The following is a 21069-nucleotide window of genomic DNA, read 5'->3' on the forward strand; positions in this document are numbered from 1 at the left end:
GATAAAAAAAAAAAACCTAATACTCACCCTCCAGTGTCCCCGATGTTCCTTGCGGCGGCTCCCGACTCCCTGTCGCAGCTCCTGGCAGCTCCCCGTGTCTCCTCTTCTGTCTTCTATCTTCTCTAGCCGGCAGAGTCGTGTCCATGTGATCTGCCGGCTGTCGCACACTACGATGCGGCGCTGTCGCCGCTGATGGCGTCATTACACCGGAGGGTGAGTATTAAGTTTATTTTTTTTATCTGTATGCTACACGGGGGCAGGCTGGCTGTATGCTACACGGGGGCAGGCTGGCTGTATACTACACCCTTGGCTTATACTCGAGTCAATAGGTTTTCCCAGTTTTCTGTGGTAAAATTAGGGGTCTCAGCTTAAACTCGGGTCGGCTTATACTCGAGTATATACGGTAATAAGCATTTCCATTGCACTTTTAGTCCTCCACAGAAAATACAATTACAGTGGGACCTTGGATTATGAGTAACCTGGTCTGCAAGCATATTGCAAGACAAACTTTCATTTTACAAACATTGTAACTTGGTTAAAAGCGATAATACAAGCATTAGGTAAGCCCTACCTACCCTCTACTGCATTGTACCTCCCTCTCTCACAAACTGTATAACGCAGTATTGAAGAAGTAGAAGAAATAAAGGGGTGCAGAGCATATTTTATTAACTTTAATTTTGCCGAAATGCAGGAATTCTAAGATAAAAAAATCTGATCTGATGGTAGATGTCTTTTAAAAATTGAGCTGATTGATACATAGTTCTTTTATTTCATCCTTTGTGACAAAACTGACATAATAGTACATTAGTGTGCAGCAAGGGGTGCGCAAGCAGAGTCCTCTCCATAGAGACCTACTGTTTTGCTGAATATTGCAGCAAACATCCACCGTTCACACCCATGATGACGATGTTTTTCATACTAGGGAGCAACGACCCACCGTCATGACAGTCTGGAGTCTGTATGTGACTCCAGGCATTGTGATTTGAAAAGAGCCTGTCAGTTCGAAACCCGTAACCAACTACAGGTCCATATGGTCCCAAATCGACTTGTATGGAACTTAACATGTTCTCAATTTTGAAAAAAAAAAAAACATTTATACTTGCCTAGATGTGAGCACATCTGAAGATCCAGTGTCTAGCACCCCCTCTCATGATGCTTGAATGAAGCCAAGACAATACTTTGGCTTCATAATGAATGTGCCGTAACTACAGCTCTTGCGCAGTGAAGCCACTATGCTGGCTTTACCTGCCTCAAAGCACAGGCACTGGGCAGAAGCAGGAGTGAGGTACGTATAAATGTGTTTTTTCTTGTTGTTTTTTTTTTGTTTTTTTTGTTTTTTTTATGCATCCATGCAAAAAGATCATGCAGTGCTATTTGGGACACTAAACAAACGGTCCATAAGGACCTTTGGGTGGTTTAGTGTCCCAAATTCTATATTTTTGACATCGATAATTATTATTACTTTTTTTATGCACACTACCTGTTCCAGCATCAGTTCTCTCAGACGCGAGATCTTATCTCCATCCTCGGGGTGGTTGAAGATGTATTCCTTAACAAAGAATGCCTATAAAACGTAAGGTGAGTGGGTAAAGGCAACAGTCACAGGCTGAAGAAATTACCCAAAAGAACACTGATTAAGCATATTTTATATAAAGATTGTGAACTGATTTACTTTACAGGAGAATCTCCATCTTTATTAACTATAAATGTGTCATTGCCAAAGTCGCCTCCAAAAAAAACAATAAAGCACCCAGGGGTGTTTCGTAAAAGTGTGCACAGTGGCCTATTAAGATTAATACACTCCGTATTGCAATCCATCCATTTTGCAGAAATATCATGACATACTATCAAAAAGCTTGTCAAGGCACAATTCACAAGACAACCACTGGGTGGCTGCACATACAATATTACTTCATATGACTGTAAAAACAAGAGAGTCTTGAAAAACTAATCATCTTGTGGCTTACCTATGTGTTACATATGTCAATTAGAACTGTATAAGTAATAAAGTGAATGTAAAATTAATACACATATATTACCTCTTGATATCTTGAAACTCCTCCATTAACTGCAGCATCAATAACCCCATTCAGGCACATTGTTAGGGGGTTTATATTTTGCATCTGCCGTGTTTGACACTGACTAATAAGAGTTCTCAGTTGCTGATTCTTATTTTCTAAGACTTCAATTGCATTTTCAAGTGGACTCATCTCAGCCTACAAAAAACATGAACAATAAGATGAAATTACTCCTTTACTTTTTAGCTTACCTTCAGCTGCTAGGGACTCAAAACATTAAAGGAGTTTTGGGGGTTATAGATATTGATGACCGTTTTATGATAGTTGGTTATCAGCTGTTATGAGCATAGAGGTACTCGATGTGTAGAGGCTAAGATGCAGTAACCCAGCTCGGCCTCTGAAAAAAGAATGGAGCTGCGCTCCTAGCTCAGTTTCTGGCAATGGATGGAGCTAATTGTGTGGGAACTCGGTGTTAGGCTCTATCCAAACTGATATTGATATGTACATACACACATAATAGAAAATAAACAACTAGGGGTCACAAGTGACGGGCGCTGCCATGGGTGTACAGGAGCGCCAGAGTATAAGTAGCTTGAGTAGAAGTAGTTTATTGTTTTTTAAGCTCCCCCGCCATATGTATTTTTTTTTATCCCCGGACAACCCCTTTAAGCAGCAAACATTCCTACATCATATTATGTTAGACATTTAAGACCTCTCTCGCACTCGTTTTAACTCATGCCTTCATGGACATTCATATATATTTTTGTCTGATCTATTACACTACGTTTGAAGATCAATAACCATAAAGTGCCAACATCTGAAGGGGCGAAAATCTTTTTTCACAGAACTTAATAGGAATGAACATGCGCCTGTTATCAGGAACACCACTACAAAGCATGCATTGCTTGTAAAATATATGCTTTCAATAGCATCCTTTAAAAAACAAAAAATGGAGGGGGGAGGAAACAGAATCTCCTGCAGCTGGCAGTGGATAGCTTAATAACAGCTCTTATACATCACGAACCATAGACTGGGAAACTATAGCAGGCCTTGCTTGTGCACTTCCAGAAATCCAGCCTGCAAATTAAGGTCACAGACACTAGCCTTTTGTTTGTATGTTTGTTTGTTTGTAAAGGCTTGGGAAACAAGACGGACATACAAAATTCTCAAGATGCCAAAAACAGGCAATTTATTTCACTATATCAAGATTACAGTTTTATACTGTGGAAAATATACTTTATCATACTTAATATCTGTATGTATTACATGGTGTGCACACTGTAGTCTTTACATCATTTTTACATTCTGACTATACCAAATAAAGCGTGGAATAAATGTTTATGAATTTAAAATGATGCTGTATGAAATTTGCAGTTAAAGGGAACCTGTCACCAGGAGACCCATTTTTTTCACTCCCCCAGTCCCCACAGAGCATAGTACATACACTGCCAAACAGTTTTTTAGCATCTGCTGTGTGACTAGGCAGTTGCCTAATGGGAGGGGCTGGAAAGGAGCAGTCCCCCCCACCCTTGGGAAACATGTGACCTTTTCAAATATATGAATAACTCCCCACACTCGGGATTGGCTGTAGAGGAGCAGGGGGCGTCACTAAGCCAAATGATGGGTGTTTTTTGCATATATTTGAACAGGCCACATGGAGAAGCTGTTTCCCAAGGGATGCGGGGGGGGGGGGGGGCAACTGCCTAGTCACACAGCAGATGCTAATGAAAGGTACAATATAACATATCTTTTTTTCTGTAAAACCAATTTTTTAATACAAAAACACTTTGGCAGTGTATGTACTATGCTCTGTGGGGACTGGGGGAGTGCTAAAAATGGGTCTCCTGGTGACAGGTTCCCTTTAATCATATTATTACATAATATTGTAATATGCGGTCAAATGTGTTGGGTTTTAACTTAAACCAGTCACCAAGTTAGTCGCTGACCTGATCACTAGGGCAGAGCTGAGCTCCTGCAGGGAAATTCGTTTTTTCCTACTTTAGCTGTTGCCATATAGCCCCATATGTGCAGATGTGACGGTTACCAGATGTCTATTAACAGGGCACGCTGTGTACATACATTAACAATGAATGCTGGGAGAAAGCTATAAGAAATATAGAGGGGGATATTTACCAGATATTTTATGTTAGCATCTGGCAGAATATATATGATTTAATTTTCAAGATTAGGCACATGGCCAGATCAGCACCTCTCATGTCAATTTTCCAAAAATTGGCTGCACTGGGTCAGGGATTATTGAGAGGGTTTATGACTTTTCAGGGCCTTATAAATTGACTATAATGTACAACAGAAAGTGGAAATTATAGCAGGTATAGAGAGCTACGCCAGGTCCTAGTTGGTATACATTTGGAGATGCACCAAATTAGGAGGCATGTAACTCTTATTGAATTAATGGGGTTGTCCAGTTACACCTAGTTTTCCTCAATCCAAAGGATAAAGGATAACTTTCTTCTCATTAGAGTCTTAACCGTGGGATCCCACAGATCAGAAGAAAGGGGGTCCGTTGTACCACAAATGCATGAATCAGTAGATGGGACGTGTACTGCTCTATTCACTATGGCACTGACAGAAGTAGCCGAGTTCTGTGCTTGGCTAACTCCTTCAGTGCCACATAGATGAACAGAGTCACAGGTGCATGTGGAACCAGAAATATTATCTGAGATCAAGGCACTTTTGCTAATTAAAGTATATTATAAAGTAGGGTTGTAGACTGTTCGATTTAAAAAAAACATAGGCATAGAGTAGTTTAAGACTACCCCTCTAGGTTCAACTCACTGACTGCAGTGATTTACTATCCAGCAGCAAGTATCAACAAGACACCAGCAGTGTCAGACAGGCCCATAAGTACAGCAAAACAACCTCTGTTGGGCCACGGCTTGAGCCCAATACAGGACAACCATAAGTCTACTAAGGTCTGTACTAAGGGTTGATGGATGATGTGCCAGCACATTTTGGAGACTCCAAAGACTTCACCCTGACACTGTACACTTGAAACAGAGGGAGGTAAAGTACCTTTGTTTTTTTGCCTTTTTTTTTTTACCAGACCACTATTCCTGCCTGACAGAGGTTTTCCTGTTATACTGGAAACCCCCTATAAGAGATAAGTGCAAAGCAATGTATGTCCCTCAAACTATAAAATAGCATGTAACTAATTAGAAGAAAGATCTGTTGCAGCCCTTTCCCACAGTCATTGAAACTTGAGAAAAGCATTGCTGCGTATTCCAACTATCTCTCAGATTAAGTCATTTAATTAGGGTAAGATTGTCATGGAAGTACAGCACGCGTTTCCATGGTAACAGATCTTTACTATACTATTATGTGCTTTCCAAATACTTCACAGATTTACATATACAGTGAATATTTTACACCACTTTACAGAAACAGCAAAGAACAAACACACCAAGACTTACCACTTCACGTTTTTCAACTTCAAACCATCGGGAGATACCAGGCAGACTTTGCACCAGGGTCAGGGCTGTTCTCTCTACCCAGAGGCTCTTAAAATGGATAACATATTTATTATTAAAATGCACAATGTACATAATAAATCAAGCAAATATATCAGCAACTTGAGTAAGCACATAAAGCAGACAGTATAACAACCACCTTTTCTCCCTTTTTTTATACCTAATCCCTTACTCCTTATTTGTGTGGGCCTTTTTTCCTTCTTGGCTCAGTGGGTACTATGGAGCACACACATGCAGTAAGCTGCAGTACTTGTTTTATTTGCAAGTCATGAGACTATGCCATCGCTTCTAAAGCACTGTATAATAAGCAGCTCTGCACCAACTTTAATAATGCAGGGATTGTGATAAGAAAGTCTCTTGTGCACAATGCAGTATGTTCTTGATGGACTAAACTGGCCCATGACTAGATTAAGTTAATTTGTCTACTAGCCTAAAAAGTGTGTGTCTATACATACATACATAAACATATATATTGACTATACTATTTAACGCTACTTTAAATTGCATGCACCGTCCTATCAAATGGGAACCTATCTATAGCTCCAAAAAATCTCCGGAGGACAAAGGTCTTTTCAAGGGATCCACTTCCCCATTTTCACCCGGATGATAAATGTTTAGATGTAATTCAAAGCTCTCTTTATGTGTGCTGGGAATATTCAAATGCAAAGTAGTCATGTCTGCTAACACAAAATTCCTTGTGTTAAATAGCAGAAATAGGAAATGTGTAAAGAAGAAACTGTGACCTCCTTTGCACTCCACACACTCTTAAAGATACATTACACTTCCCAGCAGACGCTTTTGAACTAGGACACTGAAGCATAAGATTACAATGACTGCATTATACCTTGAATTCATTTTCCTTGTCCTTTGTACCCTTATGGAAAGGTCGGTCATACCGGAATCTCCAAATGTGATTTACTTTATAAAAGCTCTTGATATTATCAGGAATACCCTCTCTCTGAAGAACCTCTTGGCTTTCAGGAATAGGAGTAACAGCATAAATCTGTAAATCTAGGGACAAAGTTAAGGCTAACAGAAGGAACACCTCGATATGCATTTCAATGGACACAATAGGTATTTATTTACTTACATGCAATAAAATGTAACACCAGATAGCTGTAAACATCTATGGCTATTAGCTTTCTTCCTCTGTATTTATCTGTAAATTTTTACTTAATCTTGGGAAACCCTATTAAATTGAAAGTAATCTCTTTTAGGTTTTTGTATGGAATTATCATGCCTCCTATCAGATTAAGGTAAGTGGAGGCTCCTGGGTACAAAATCTGGTAGGGTCCCCACTGAATGCAGCCCAGTCAGTGTTACAATATTACTATTCTAAATTGAAATTAATATTCTAAACACAATAGCCTAGCTGGCACAGTGACTGTAGTACTGACTAGTCGCCCCAGTCGCCACACCAGTCCCACGCGCCACTACTTCCCTGAGAGTTCTCCCTCCTCCTCTCACAGATCGGGAAGGAAGTAAACCTAACACTCATTGGCTAAGACTCTGCATGTAGAGAAGCTCCTGTAAAGCATGCCACATGCAGAATGCAATAGATTATGGCTGGGCAGGCACACTCTCACCGATAGAGCCAGTCAGTAACTGTCACAGCTTGGAGGCAGCTGACTGTCAGACATTGCTGGTGGGGGGCCCCCTTAACTCCTTCACACTCTGTGCCCTACATGTACAGCCCAGAGGTGCCGAGGCTGCATGAAGGGGGCTCATGGGGTGCCCTCTTCATACAGAGGTGGGGTTTGCTATGTTTTTGTGTTGTTATTGAGGGAATTTGGTCTCAAAGGACTCAATATCAGTAAAATATAATATATAAAAAGGATACACTGAGCTTCTGCCTGGAAGATGGTCTCGTCGGGCTGGTTGGCATGCTGCATTGCAATGGCATGTGGGAATTCTGTAAGCATGCGCTGTTGGAAAGCTTCCAGTCTCTCGTAGTCATGGCCCCGACAAACAAATTCTTTGTTCTGTTCATGAGAGAAGTTGTTCCACTACTATTTCAGTATGATTAAAAACTAACATCTTAGAGTAGATTAAAAAAAAGAGTGATTGCCTAAAAAAAGCAGTAATAATAAAATGACACAGATTCAGGCAGTCTTTATGAAGTTTTACCTTTAAAAAAATTTCTAATTATGCTGCCATTGTAATTGGAGTAGGATCATATCTTGGTATGAAAAAGAACACTAATATGATGATTGCATAAAAGTATCCAGACTCAAGACAACCAGTTGCTAATGCAGATCTTGACCTGTTTGAAAGAGTATGGCTTTTTGTGCTAACACACTTGGCTGCATATAACTGCATTGAGTATGCAAATACATTTCTGTTGTCATGAGTTTATACTAAAAGTATAGTGGACCTAACCATAACTCTCAAAAAATATATACACTTACTCTTAAAAAGAATGGGAATTTCTTTCCATAAAATCCAACCCTGAAGAACTCAGGTTCCAACCGCTGTTGGTCCATTATTTTATCATAGAGAGATGCTTCCATCATCTGTACAAACAAAAGACACATAAAAGATACACAAAAAGCCAGCATTTTTCTATGGGGCAATTAATTCAATGCTGTTGCTATCTGATCTTAGGCACTTAAAGTGTAGCTAGACCTATATTAAGGGAAATTGCTTATCTGTCCCATTTGTTTGTCCCATTTAATAGTTAACCCCTTAAGGACGCAGCCATTTTACAGCTTAAGGCTCAGTCCCATTTTTTAGATTCTGACCTGCGTCTCTTTATATGGTTATAACTTTTGAACACTTTTACTTCTCAAAGTGATTCTGAGATAGTTTTTTCCCCACATGTTGTACTTCATTTTAGTGGTAAATTTTGGCTGATAAGTTTTGCGTTTATTTACAAAAAAAAGAAAAAAAAGATGAATTTTTAGAAAAATTTGCCATTTTCGAAATTCAAAATCACAGCGTTTTCAGGCAGATCGATTTACCACCTAAATAACTAGCAGAATAACATTTCCCATTTGTCTACTTTACATTTTCATAATTTTTGAAATGTTTGGATAATTTATTTTGACGTCACGCGGCCTACAAATCGAATAGCGATTTTCCATATTTTCAGAATTGACTATTTTGGGGATAAATACTGTTTGAAATCAAATTTTACATATTTAGCAACAAAAACCCCCTATATAACCAACCCATTTTCAAATCTGCACCCCTCAAACTATCAGAAACAGCATTTACAAAGATTGTTAACCCCTTGAGATCTTCATAGTAATTGAATCACAATGGCGGTGAAATTTAGAATGGTCAAATTTAGTCAGTTATACATACATTTAGCCCTAAAATTTACACATTTCCAAAAGATAAAAAGAGAAAACTCACCATAAAATTTGTTCTACAATTTCTCCTGAGTGCAGAGACCCCCCACACGTGGCCGTTACTTGTGTTATGGGGGCACAGCGAGGCGCAGAAGGGAAGGAGCACCCTGCAGCTGCCAGGATTTTAGTTTTCTCGTTGCCCCCTTTTGAAGGCTATAAAATTTTCGCTTTTCCGTTATTTGGGCCATGTGACGGCATTTTTTTTGCGGGACGAGATGCTTTTTCCAGTGTTACCATTTTGGGGTTGGTATCACCTATTGTTGAAAATTTTGGAACTTTTTTTGAGGTCATGAGTAGAAAAGCATCAATTCTGTACTGGATTTTTTACTTTTTTTTTTTTCGTGTTCACCGTATAGCCTAATAATCATGTTATCTTTATTCTATGGGTCGATACGATTATGGGGATACCAGACATGAATATTTTTTCTTATGTTTTACTAAATTTGCCAAATAAAACCCTAATGTGGAGAAAAATCTATCATTTTTGCATCGCCGTCTTCCAAGTGGCATAACATTGTTACGTATTTGGCTACAGAGCTGGTTGATGGCTTGTTTTTTGCGGGACATGTTGTTCTTTGCAAAGGTATCATATACCTGGAGTACATATGTTTTGTTGATCACTTTTTATTGCATTTTTAGTGGGATATAATAGGTAAAAATCATAATTTTTGGAGGGTTTTTAACGTTTTTTTTTACGGCGTTCATCATATGGGTTCAATAGTTATTTAGTTTTATTCTATGGATTGTTACGGACGCGGTGATACTATATATGTGGGGTTTGTGTTATGATTTAGACTTTTTTGAGTGTTATATGTCTCTTTATATGTTTTGGGGCTTATGGGCATTTTTAGTGATTTATAAAGTAATTTTTTATTGAAAAACATTTTTTTTTACATGATCCACCATGGGATATGAACAAGCAATCATCTGATACTAATACTAATGTATTGCAGGGTATTAGCAGTGCCAGCCTATGCAGATGCATAGGCTGACACACAGACGCCATCTTAAAGGTAATCCCTCCAGGCTTCTCTGGGGTCCCGATCGGACCCCAGAGGTGCCAAAACAGCGATCACCCCCCCCCCCCGAAAACGGTGCAGGGGGGCCGATCTTGGGGTAAAGACCCCCAGAAGGCATGTTAAATGCCGCGGTTGCGTTGACCGCGGCATTTAACGGGTTAAACACCCGCGATCGGAGCCCACTCCGACCGCGGGTGTTAGCCGGGGATGTCAACGGTAGATTACCGTTGAAATCCCACGGCTAACGATGCCGGTTCGGCTGCTATGCAGCGCTGAACCGGCATAGTCTCTGTGCAGTAGCTGTACTGCGCTGAGCGCTATTCGCGGGACTCAGCGCAGTACAGCTACGGCGCAGAGCGCTAAGGGGTTAAACAGAAGTTTAACATACACTTTTGCATGTAACATCAGCAGAGGTCACATTAACGAATCACCATGCATCATAGACACACGATCAGGCGCCATTACCCCCAAAAATAATTGCCATGCTTAAAAGTACACTTGGCGACAGGTTGTGTACCCCCGTTTACTACATGACGTAATATTACTTTTACTGCCACAATTTGCTTTTTCAGCACAGAAGATACTGACAGATGATTTTCTTGTATAAATAGCGTCTATTAACATTATATACGGCTACGAGTTAAATATTTGTATTACTGTATTCTCGGCTAAAAATACTCCCCAAAAATGGTAATAGGAGAATTATTACCCTTGTGGAAGAATGATAGTGCGACCTCTATACATCAGTGTAATATGGGCTCTATATTTGGCCAAAATACTGTATATATACACACAAAGACAAACAGGGGTAGTCATAAAATTTAAAATTCAACTGAAATTTAAGCAAGGCTGGTCAATGCTACACCAATGAAAAGTTGAGTCATAGCATGAGTTACCCTCATTTTGCTGAGATTCCTGTAGTCATAATAGTTTTCGTACTGCTCAGCAAGTTTTCTGCAAAGTATTATTCCATTCTCCCAGCACTGCGAATAAAAAAAAAGGTGAAATGTCCTTATTTGGATATTTTGATAATACATTTTTACGCAGACATGTGTGACTTTCATTATCATTTGCATCTTCATAATCCCCAGTAAGCACAACTGGGGATGAAAAGTCAAATACTGAGGTTTTCTAAAGTCATAATGCATTGCATTAAAAATTCTTTTTCATCCAAATTGATGTATTTTGAGTGTATAAATTGTATGGACACTGTTAGAGATCTCTACAGAACAGATGGTTTGTTGCTAGGAAATAGACAACTTGTATGTGAATATCTTCAGAGCTGCCTACCTTGCCAGAACAGTGTGCAATGGGGACGTGGAATCACTGAGCTGGAGAAGTGAATTATAAACACTTGATTCATATCAAAACATAAGGGGAAGCCTTGGCTGGCAGCTCACTCACAGCACAATAACGCTCAGCTAAATTTAATGTGGTAGAAGATAACATATTATACTTACTTTACTGTTTATCAAGCTGTAGGACGCAATAAAATGATAGCAGTGATATCAAGATCTTTTTGTAGGCATTTGTTTTAATTTCAAACTACAGGCAGTCCCCGGGTTACTTACAAGATAGGGTTCGCAGGTTTGTTCTTAAGTTGAATTTGTATGTAAGTCGAAACTGTATTTGTTATTATTGTAGTTCCAGACAATCTTTTTTTTGCCCCAGTGACAATTGGAGTTTCAAAATTTTTTGCTGTAATTGGACCAAGAATTATCAATAAAGCTTCATTACAGACACCTTACAGCTGGTCATTGCAGTCTGGGTAAAGCATCCAGAGAGCCTCACCAGAAGTCACAGTGGGCAGAGGGGTCCGTCTGTAACTATGGATCGTCTGTAAGTCGGGTGTCCTTAACTAGGGGACCGCCTGTATTACTCTTTGAATGTTTTAATGTATTGACTTGGATAGGAGCTGAACTGTAGTTGCTGGGGTTTGCCACTTCACAGCGAATGGAGCAATACTTCTGGCATTGTTCTATTTTATTACTGCAGTGTAGCAGGCTGACAGAATTGGCTTACTGATGGGATGACAGAGAATCAAACCGTACTATAGATGACCTTCAAACCGCACTATAGATGACCTTACCATATCATAGGTCATAAACATAACAGACCCCTGGTTTTAATTCCAACTAGCTACTTTCTAACCTACCAAATTAGTACATTTATCTCTCCCTGAGAGCCCCAAAATTACCAAAGTGAATAAAAAAAAAAAAAAAATACTCAAAAATGAGAAATATATCTGTGCTTTCTTGTCTTTTCCACCGCAACCCCTATGACATTAGAACAGATGATGGGGATGGTCATCCATTCTTAGCATTCTTTCCATAACCAAGTGTCAGGCAGGCAAAAATGATTATAAATGTAGATTTTAGCAACAACCTTTATGTAAACATGCACAACTGAATGCACAGTTGCATGCTAAATAATCGTTCTATGATACTGAGCAATTGTTATTATTACAAGCAGCGTAAATAACAATAATAGCCCATTGAAAATGACCTTAAATCAGAAATGTGGCTCCATTCCAGATCTTCTGTAACTTTTCCACAGCATAGTTTAAGGATCATTTGTTTTGGAATGGTTGACTCAGATTGGTTACCATGTGGTTTCTTTTCCACTGCAAGAAATACTTGCGTCTCCAACAGCTAGTGCTGACAAGCCAGGTGAAAAGATTTGACGTGCAACAAAATAGTACGGCCTTGAATCACTTTGTACAACAGCCTGACATACTAAGTACTTTCTGATATTTCTTTGAAATGGAAAAGCCACCAAAGCAGTTAGAACAGACACAAAGCGATCTGGTACCATGCAGTGGAAAGGCACTTATACATTGTAAATGAAAAAGCAACAATTTAATTATTTTGATTTTATTTATTGGTGGGCTATAGTAATGCTTAGTAAAAATATATGTATAAAAATGTACAGCATGTTAAAGAAAAAATTGAGATGTAACTTTTTATAAAATCCTTAATATCTTGCAATTATATATCAATAATAATCCAAAACACAAAGTATAAAGCAAGAGGTAAGTGGCTTACTTTTCCTCGATCGAAATTCTGGATAATGGTCATATGAAGATACTCTTTGCGCTGCCATTCTGTCTGCATTGGGTAGCTGAGAAATTCTCTAAGTGGTCGATCAGACCATTCCAGTAACTCATCATACAGTAGAAGGGTATAGGCAGCCTCTACATGGGACAAAATATAGGAAATAAGCAATTCACTATAGCAGGAAAAAGCCCAGTTCTTATTTAGCATTGGACCGGCTTATGGGGAATGCATACAACATGGCATGCTGAAAATCCGCACTGTGACACTGCATCATGCAGGTTTATCAGATTATGCAATGCAGAAACTGATATGCTGTGTGCTCATTGCTTTAGTATATACACTGGAGATCAAAATAATAAAAATGTAAATGGATAATTGAAAAAGACACTGATCAAAATTAGAAATTTAGAGAACACTTTCAGATACCTGCAAGTTATTGGTGTTATTCTGGCACCTGGGGATAATTTCCTAAATAATCTGACAAACTCTATTAAACTGGAACCCTAAATTTCAAGTTTTCACTTACTTTGCAAAAATGGTGTGCCGTTCCAAACTGACTGAAACCCTCTGACAGTGGGTTGTCCCATAGGAATGACCCTATCAGCCATAACAATAGAATTTGGTCATTCCAAGTCTGTGATTTCTAGAATACTGCATCTTTCCAAAACTACAAACTCATTCAAGTCCCCCAAGAAGGCTGGTCATCTGGGAAGACAAATGCACGAGGGGACAGTATAATGTGGAAAATTTCCATGGGTAATCGTTTCAACACTGCAGTTGGAATTGCTTGCTAGTACTGCACTGAACAGGGTAAGGATGTGTCTCATCAACAATATTAAAAAGCATTTGGACTGAAAGCCCACTCTGCAGTGACAAAACCTAGCAAAATGAGTCAAAAGGGTAGACTCACTTTTGCTGAGGAGTAGGGTGTGGACAGAGGAGAAGTGGTCCAAAGTTCATTTTAGTGATGAAAGCCAGTTTAATGTATTTGGATGTGATAATCACCAAAATCCGGAAAGACTGAACCCAAAGTGTTTGAGTTGTTGTAGAAAACATTCCCCAAACCATGACACTTCCTCCACCAAGAGTTTCCATACAGCTACATGTCAGAGTGAATACAAGTGTTTATCAGAATCTTGCTCAACGACACAAACTATGGAAAAGTGGTCCAAAATCACACCAGAGCAGTGTGAGAGACTAGTGATGTCCTGTGAACATAGATGAGCCGAAGTCATTCAAAGAAAAGGTCTGTACACTTCCTACTGATTGGTGACTGTTGTAACCTTCAGAAAATGTAATTATAATCTTTAAATGCTGTTCTCTTTATCAAAATAAAGGTATTCTGTTGAGATTCGTTGATTATTTTGTAAAACACTGTTCAAGAAATCCTTCAAATGTAGAATACATTATTTCTGAAAAAAATCAAGTGATTATACATTGTTCTCTAATATTGATCTCCAGTGTATAGAACTTAATTCTTATAAGTTGTAAGCTTTTGTGAGGAGGGCCTCATTCCTTCTTCTTCATCTGACCAGGTTATAGCTCTGCAATGTCTTATTTGTTGGTGTATATATATACCCAGTGTTATATACATAGAGATTTATTATTAATTGTTCATTACCGGTGTAATTTTGTGCTTTCATGTGCAGGTCATATAGTTTGTGAATATACCGAATATACATTTCTTCTTTGTTCAATTCGGTTTTATAAAAATTCTGTGAAGAAAAAAAATTAAGGTTGATTCACAGTGTATTCATTAACCAACAACATTTAACATCTTTCTCTATTAATAAAAATATATTTTTGAAAAATGTCCTCATTTCTTTGTTATCAGTATAATAGAGGCATAACTCAAAGCTCCTGGACCCAAGAGTAAAATCTGTCACAGGTCACCAACTACTAGATGTCAATTATAATGGTGTTTGATCTTGTAGAGGATCTTTTTTGGCTCCTAAAGCTAAAGTGGAGGCTGTTATGGCAGCTCTGTACTTGGTCAGTGTAAAAATAGAAGATCAACGAAAAAAATGTTGTGGATAACTACAGCATAAAGTGACAGGATGATAACACAACTCCTTTGAATTATTTATGTTCTGTCTATTCTCAAATTTCTCGATGATGCATAAGCAAAAAAAATGCATTTCCAACACCATTTTTTCATTCCCCTCTATGACATGGATATGTCTTTGCAGAGTTAGTACGGGAGAGTTGCGGAAAGTTCAGGCTTGGCCAAAAACAAAATTTGAAATTCTGTTGGGTTCCGAGCCCCCAACAGTAACACCCTTGATTGGTGCTGGTACCAATAAAAGTTGTCAACCCATTAAATGCTGCCATGGAAATTTAAATTCCTGCGGTGCTTAGGCCCCCAAAGCCAAAATGACACAAGCATTACACTGATGTGTTGATGCTGTTAAATTTTTTAAAGACTGTTATTGGCAGGAGACTGAGTCAAACCCGGAGTTATGGTTTTAGGGACCCGAAAAATTTGGCATGGACCCAAACTTTAGAATTTGATACTGTACACTGGCCGTACACTGGGGGCAAACTGGGGGCTGGCCGTACACTGGGGGCAAACTGGGGCTGGCCGTACACTGGGCGCAAACTGGGGCTGGCCGTACACTGGGCGCAAACTGGGGCTGGCCGTACACTGGGCGCAAACTGGGGCTGGCCGTACACTGGGCGCAAACTGGGTCTGGCTGTGCACTGGGGGCAAACTGGGACTGGCTGTGCACTGGGGGCAAACTGGGACTGGCTGTGCACTGGGGGCAAACTGGGACTGTTTGTATACTTGGGAGCATCTAAATTTTAGTGTTTTGTCATGTAAAAATGGGTATGGATTTCTTCAGTTGTGGTCATCAAGGTGAACATTTGCATGTGAAAAAAATTGAAGGACAATTTAGATGAGCGGCATCCTCAACAAAGGCCTCACAGAGTTTATGGTAAATGTTCTGTAATTGCTAAATAACACAAGTCTTGCTGTGATGTCAAGCCCTGCTGTTACTGCTGTGATGGCTATAACTGCAACTCATTATTTCAAACAAGTTCATATCTTATCTGTTGACATTTTTCCCCACGGTCTGAGATGTAACAGCATACTGTTTGCATGTTAAAAGACCTTAAGCATTTGAATATTGCCTCACAAGTAATTGCCTGGCTTATAAGGACATGGCAGATGAACAGAGCTATTCTCTTACCTGCAAAAAAAATGCTCATTTCACATCATTACACTCTGAATAGATTTGCTTTACTGCCACTGAAAGTATCTTAATGGGAAATTCAATAACGTGCAGAACAGAATGTGAGACATCTCCATTTAGAGACCTCAATGCTGGATGTGTCATAAAACGCAATGAGTCTCTTACCAATAGACTAACGGTGCACCCAATCTTTTTCCCATCTACTTCTCCCATCTTCATGCAGTCTCTAAAATAAAAGAAACAGTTGAAAACAGGTTTTATACAATTGATGTAAAAAAAAAACCCACAGTTATAAGAGTACTCTATAAAATGTAAAATCTTGAAGACAATCATTGGTGCAGATTTAGTACGGTCAAAAGACTTATACTGCAACAGATTTATTAAAGTGTCAAATGCTAGATGATAAATCAGCTGTTGTTTCCATATTTCTACTATAGCTTTGCACCTTTAGGACATATTCCCACAATGGAGCACATTTACTTAACGGACTGTCCGACGAGGATGAACTCTGCCGCCATTCATGAAGATCGTGCACCTAATATCCTGCGTGTGTCGCTTCCCCGATCAAGTCCGCCGGAGTTCAACTTCTTCCCGGACCACATAAGTGCATGTCTTGCGCCACAGTTTTTAAGTTAAATCCCACGGTTTGTCCGAATCCATCGGATCATCCGTTGGCCTGCCCCCCTTCCATTTGTGTTGTTCGAAAGCTGGCACTGAAAAAACGGAAATCGTCGAGATGTCCGACGATTGTGCTGTCCGAGGGGTAAATGAGCCCCAATGTGTTTGAATTGTGCTAAGAAGCACAGTGGAGCTTCTTCCAAACGCAGATCTGTTAAGACCTGGATGCTGGTTGCTGGGTGTGAATTGCATATCTAAGCGTAATTTAACTGCTATTTGTGAAAGCAGCCTCAAAATGCATTTGACTTTGATACATTAGCATTTTGTAACATGACCCTTTTCTGAAGCTACACACCTTATCCTATTAGTGTTAAAAGGGTCTAAAAACAGTCTAAAACCCTTGATAACTATGGTTTAATGCATTTAAAATAGGACAGAATTTGGAAATAGATTGATAAATATACCCCAATAACTGCATTTTTCTGTTCAATAAAGTGGGCTCTGCCGCTTCATAGAAAGCCTATGTAATAATCGATGCAAATCTGCCCAGTGTCACAAAGGACAAATATATACAATAGTGCGTAAATGATCACAAGTTAAAGTTAAGGGATCAGACTCCTACCTGTAATCCAGCAACCGCTCCATGAGTCTTGTCACGGTGGCGATTAAGGATACACCACTTTCTCTCCATGTTTCTCGCTCAATTTTCTTCAATAAGCTGTAAAACAGTAATTTTGGTTACAGGGGTCTGTGGCTTTGTGTATCTTATGTTAAGTATAGCTATATTATTCAAATCTTAACTAGAAGTAGATAAACAATGCGTATTCAGGAGGAATAATTCTGTTGTCATATACTGGAAACCAGCACACTGATATTTTCTATATTACACAGATTATAAACATAGTATATATATAAAAGCACTTAAAGTTGCCATTTTCAAGTTTCTCTACAAAGAAGAAGGAAAAATCTTCAGCTGCTATAAATAGTAAAATATTAATTGGTAACTGATCTAAATTGAGGGCATTGTTAACACTGCTAAGAGCCAGGCCCCAAAATATTCACATAAAATAATGGGCATTTCAATCAATCACTGAAATAGGATGATTTTTTTTTTCAAATAGTTTCCCAATTTGGCTAAGACTACAATACAAGGAAGCATGTAAATTAGTGAACAGAACTGTAGCAAGTTCACTGGAGAAAATGTCTTACCTAGGATAAGGCCCAAACAAGGGAATTCTAATCCAGGAAGCATTGATCAAAAAATAATGTTCAGATTATCCACAATTATTAAACAAATACATTAAAAATACTGCACATTTTAAAATACTTAACTGTAAACAATAATTTCAAAGTGAACGTATTTTAGAAGTAAAATTAAAGAACTAATTAGGAAATTCCTCCAATTAAAATACTGATTAAAAAAAAAACAACTTAATTTTGAACCATCTTCTTACAAGGTTATCTACCTTCATTTTTTTTCACCATTTTAAGACCATATTCCTTGATATTTAATTATCTGACATCAATCAGATGTCTTTAATGCTAAGCTGAAAGTGGACTGTTACCGGTATTATACTGTAATCCTAACCACATGATGACTTTGGCTACAAGACAGTTGGCCGATTTAAAAGGTTTACCAGGAATAAGAATATTGATAGGTCAATGATTGCAAACCTTGAAGAGACCGAGTGCCCAAACTACAACCAAAATCCAGTTATTTATCGTGAAGTGTCAACATGGAATTTTAAGCAGTAACTTATTTCTACCTGCTCTTCCACATCTTTCAATTGTATCGGCTCCATGAGGCCACCAATACAATTGAAAGAAGGAGGGCAATAACATCGTAACTTCTCTCCAGGGTCTCTCTGTACAGGAAGAAGGGTGGGTCCAGCACAATGACCTCCAAAGATAATGCAGTTCTGTCAACACCTTCTCACTTTTCCCGCAGTTCCAAACAGCCAATGAAGTGTTGTTAACAAAACGTATGTAGAGCAAATCATGTGGACATTCTAACCAATAAGTGACTAAACATCTAGAGCTCCAAAAACATGAATAGTTACTGTATTTCAATCTATAACCACTTATACATAACACAATGACGCTAGATATATTCCAAATAGTGACATAACACACTATAATTTTTAGCGCAGTTAGCTGAACATCAATATCTATTCCTATCAAATGTCCAAGTTCAGTAGTGAGATTTTTAGACAGCACTATGAAAGGTTTCCTATTTTGGTAGGTATTTTACCAACTTAATCACAAGACTATTTGTAGAATGTGATATATGTTATATTGGCTATAACTTCAGAGCACTTTAAAATATTTATTTACTCGTGACACATTGTACTTCATGTTAGTTGTAAAATTGATTTAAAGTGGTTTTCCCATTTTAGCAAAATATTGTTATTGTTTGTATGATGCAATTTTTCAATATGCTTTCTGTATCATTTTCTTACAGTTTTCTAGAACTTTGCTTGCTGTCATTCTATGGAAAGGTTCAATGTTTACTACTAGTGGACAGAAATCTGACCATGGTCACACAGGAGCACAGTTTGTTACATCACAGAGAGTAATCAGAGCTGTGTGATATAACGAGCCGTAAACCTGTGTGACCATGGACAGATTTCTGTCTGTCCACTAGTAGTAAACACTGAAGCATTCCATAGAATGACAACAAGCAGAGGTCTAGAAAACTGTACGAAATTGATACAGAAAGCATATTGAAAAATTGCATGACTTTTTATGATAAAAGGAATAACATTAATTTACTGTAATGGGAATAACACTTTAAGTGACTAAATGTCCTAAATAATAGTAAAATCCCATAAGTTACCCCGCTATAGAAACTACACACCTTAACATATGTAAAATAACTTTTAAGTCTATTTACCCTTTAACAAAATTAGAAACTTTAGAATTTCTTGGGTAAAATACATTCATTTAGGCAAAAAATTACCCTTTTCACAATAAATTAAATGATGGAATGCTCTGCACAGTTTGATGCCCAATTTCTCCTGAGTGTACCGATATCCAATAGGTGGTGGTAAACTGCTATATGGGTACATGGCCGGGCATGAAATGAAATCAGCGCCATTCAAAGCAGATTTGCAATGTCACGTTGTACAGGCAATAAAATTTTTATTTTTTTGGTAATGTGAACATTTGAGGGCTTATTATTTGCAGGCTGAGATACGCTGTATAGATAATTCATTTTGGGGGTCTTACTGATAAATACTACAATTATTCATTTTTATTTAGGATTTTTAGCAATTTTTTTTGCCCGCACACTTTAACAAAAAAATATTATTTTATCTGGATCTCTGGTTCATTAAGATTATGATGATGCATCATATATATTGTATGGTCATGGCCATGGCCATAAGTTTTGAGAATGATACAAATATTATATTTTCACATGATCTGTTGCCCTCTGGTTTTTATGTGTGTCTGTCAGATGTTTTTATCACATACAGAAATACAACTGCAATCATATTATGAGTAACAAAAGCTTCGTTTGTTTTTGTTTGTCCACCCATCTCTTGATGATTGACCACAAGTTCTCAATGGGAGCCATTTAGTTATCACCTTTGTATTATGGCAAGCTGCTCCAGCATGCTGGAAAAGGGATTGTTGATCACCAAACTGCTCTTGGACGGTTGGGAGAAGTTGCTCTTGGAGGACATTCTGGTACCATTCTTTATTTCTGGATGGAGCCTATTCCCTTGGCTGAGAAGCAACCCCACACATGAATGGTTGCAGGATGCTTTACAGTTGGCATGAGACAAGACTGGTGGTATCACTCACCTTGTCTTCTCCGAACAAGCTGTTTTCCAGATGTTCCAAACAATCGGAAAGGGGATTCATCAGAGAAAATTACTTTACCCCAGTCCTCAGCAGTCCACTCCCTGTACCTTTTGCAGAATATCAGTCTGTCCCTGATGTTTTTTCTGGAGAGAAGTGACTTCTTTGCTGCCCTTCTTGACACCAGGGCTTGCTCCAAGAGTCTCTGCCTCACAGTGCGTGCAGATGCACTCACACCTTCCTGCTGCCATTCCTGAGCAAGCTCTGCACTGCTGGTAGCCCGATCCCGAAGCTGAAACACTTATAAGAGACAGTCCTGGTGCTTGCGGGTCCTTCTTGGGTGCCCTGTAGCCTTTTTGGCAACAATGGAACCTCTCTCCTTGAATTCCTTGACAATGCGATAGACTGTTAACTGAGGTGCAATCTTTCTAGCTGCGATACTCTTCCCTGTTAGGCCAGTTTTGTGCAGTGCAATGATGACTGCACGTGTTTCTTTAGAGATAACCATGGTTAACAGAA

At 38.7% G+C, this 21069-nt stretch overlaps 1 protein-coding gene across 3 annotated transcripts in view; it reads right to left on the reverse strand.

The window, feature by feature from the left end:
• Positions 1-21069, reverse strand: part of DOCK4 (dedicator of cytokinesis 4) — a 182204-nt gene that overhangs the window by 33292 nt on the left and 127843 nt on the right. For 2 of the 3 annotated variants that reach the window (XM_072146918.1, XM_072146916.1), the window contains exons 33-44: positions 17956-17982; positions 17369-17464; positions 16294-16354; positions 14556-14649; positions 12923-13071; positions 10775-10861; positions 7915-8019; positions 7347-7488; positions 6351-6517; positions 5450-5536; positions 2040-2216; positions 1481-1564 (exon numbers count right to left, since the gene is read on the reverse strand). In XM_072146918.1, coding sequence (XP_072003019.1) covers positions 1481-1564; positions 2040-2216; positions 5450-5536; positions 6351-6517; positions 7347-7488; positions 7915-8019; positions 10775-10861; positions 12923-13071; positions 14556-14649; positions 16294-16354; positions 17369-17464; positions 17956-17982 — 1276 coding nt within the window. The remainder of the gene's footprint in view (positions 1-1480; positions 1565-2039; positions 2217-5449; positions 5537-6350; positions 6518-7346; positions 7489-7914; positions 8020-10774; positions 10862-12922; positions 13072-14555; positions 14650-16293; positions 16355-17368; positions 17465-17955; positions 17983-21069) is intronic. The other variant, XM_072146919.1, reaches the window with a different exon arrangement.

This window comes from Engystomops pustulosus, chromosome 4, assembly GCF_040894005.1.
Source record: "Engystomops pustulosus chromosome 4, aEngPut4.maternal, whole genome shotgun sequence".
Taxonomy (NCBI): Eukaryota; Metazoa; Chordata; class Amphibia; order Anura; family Leptodactylidae; genus Engystomops; species Engystomops pustulosus.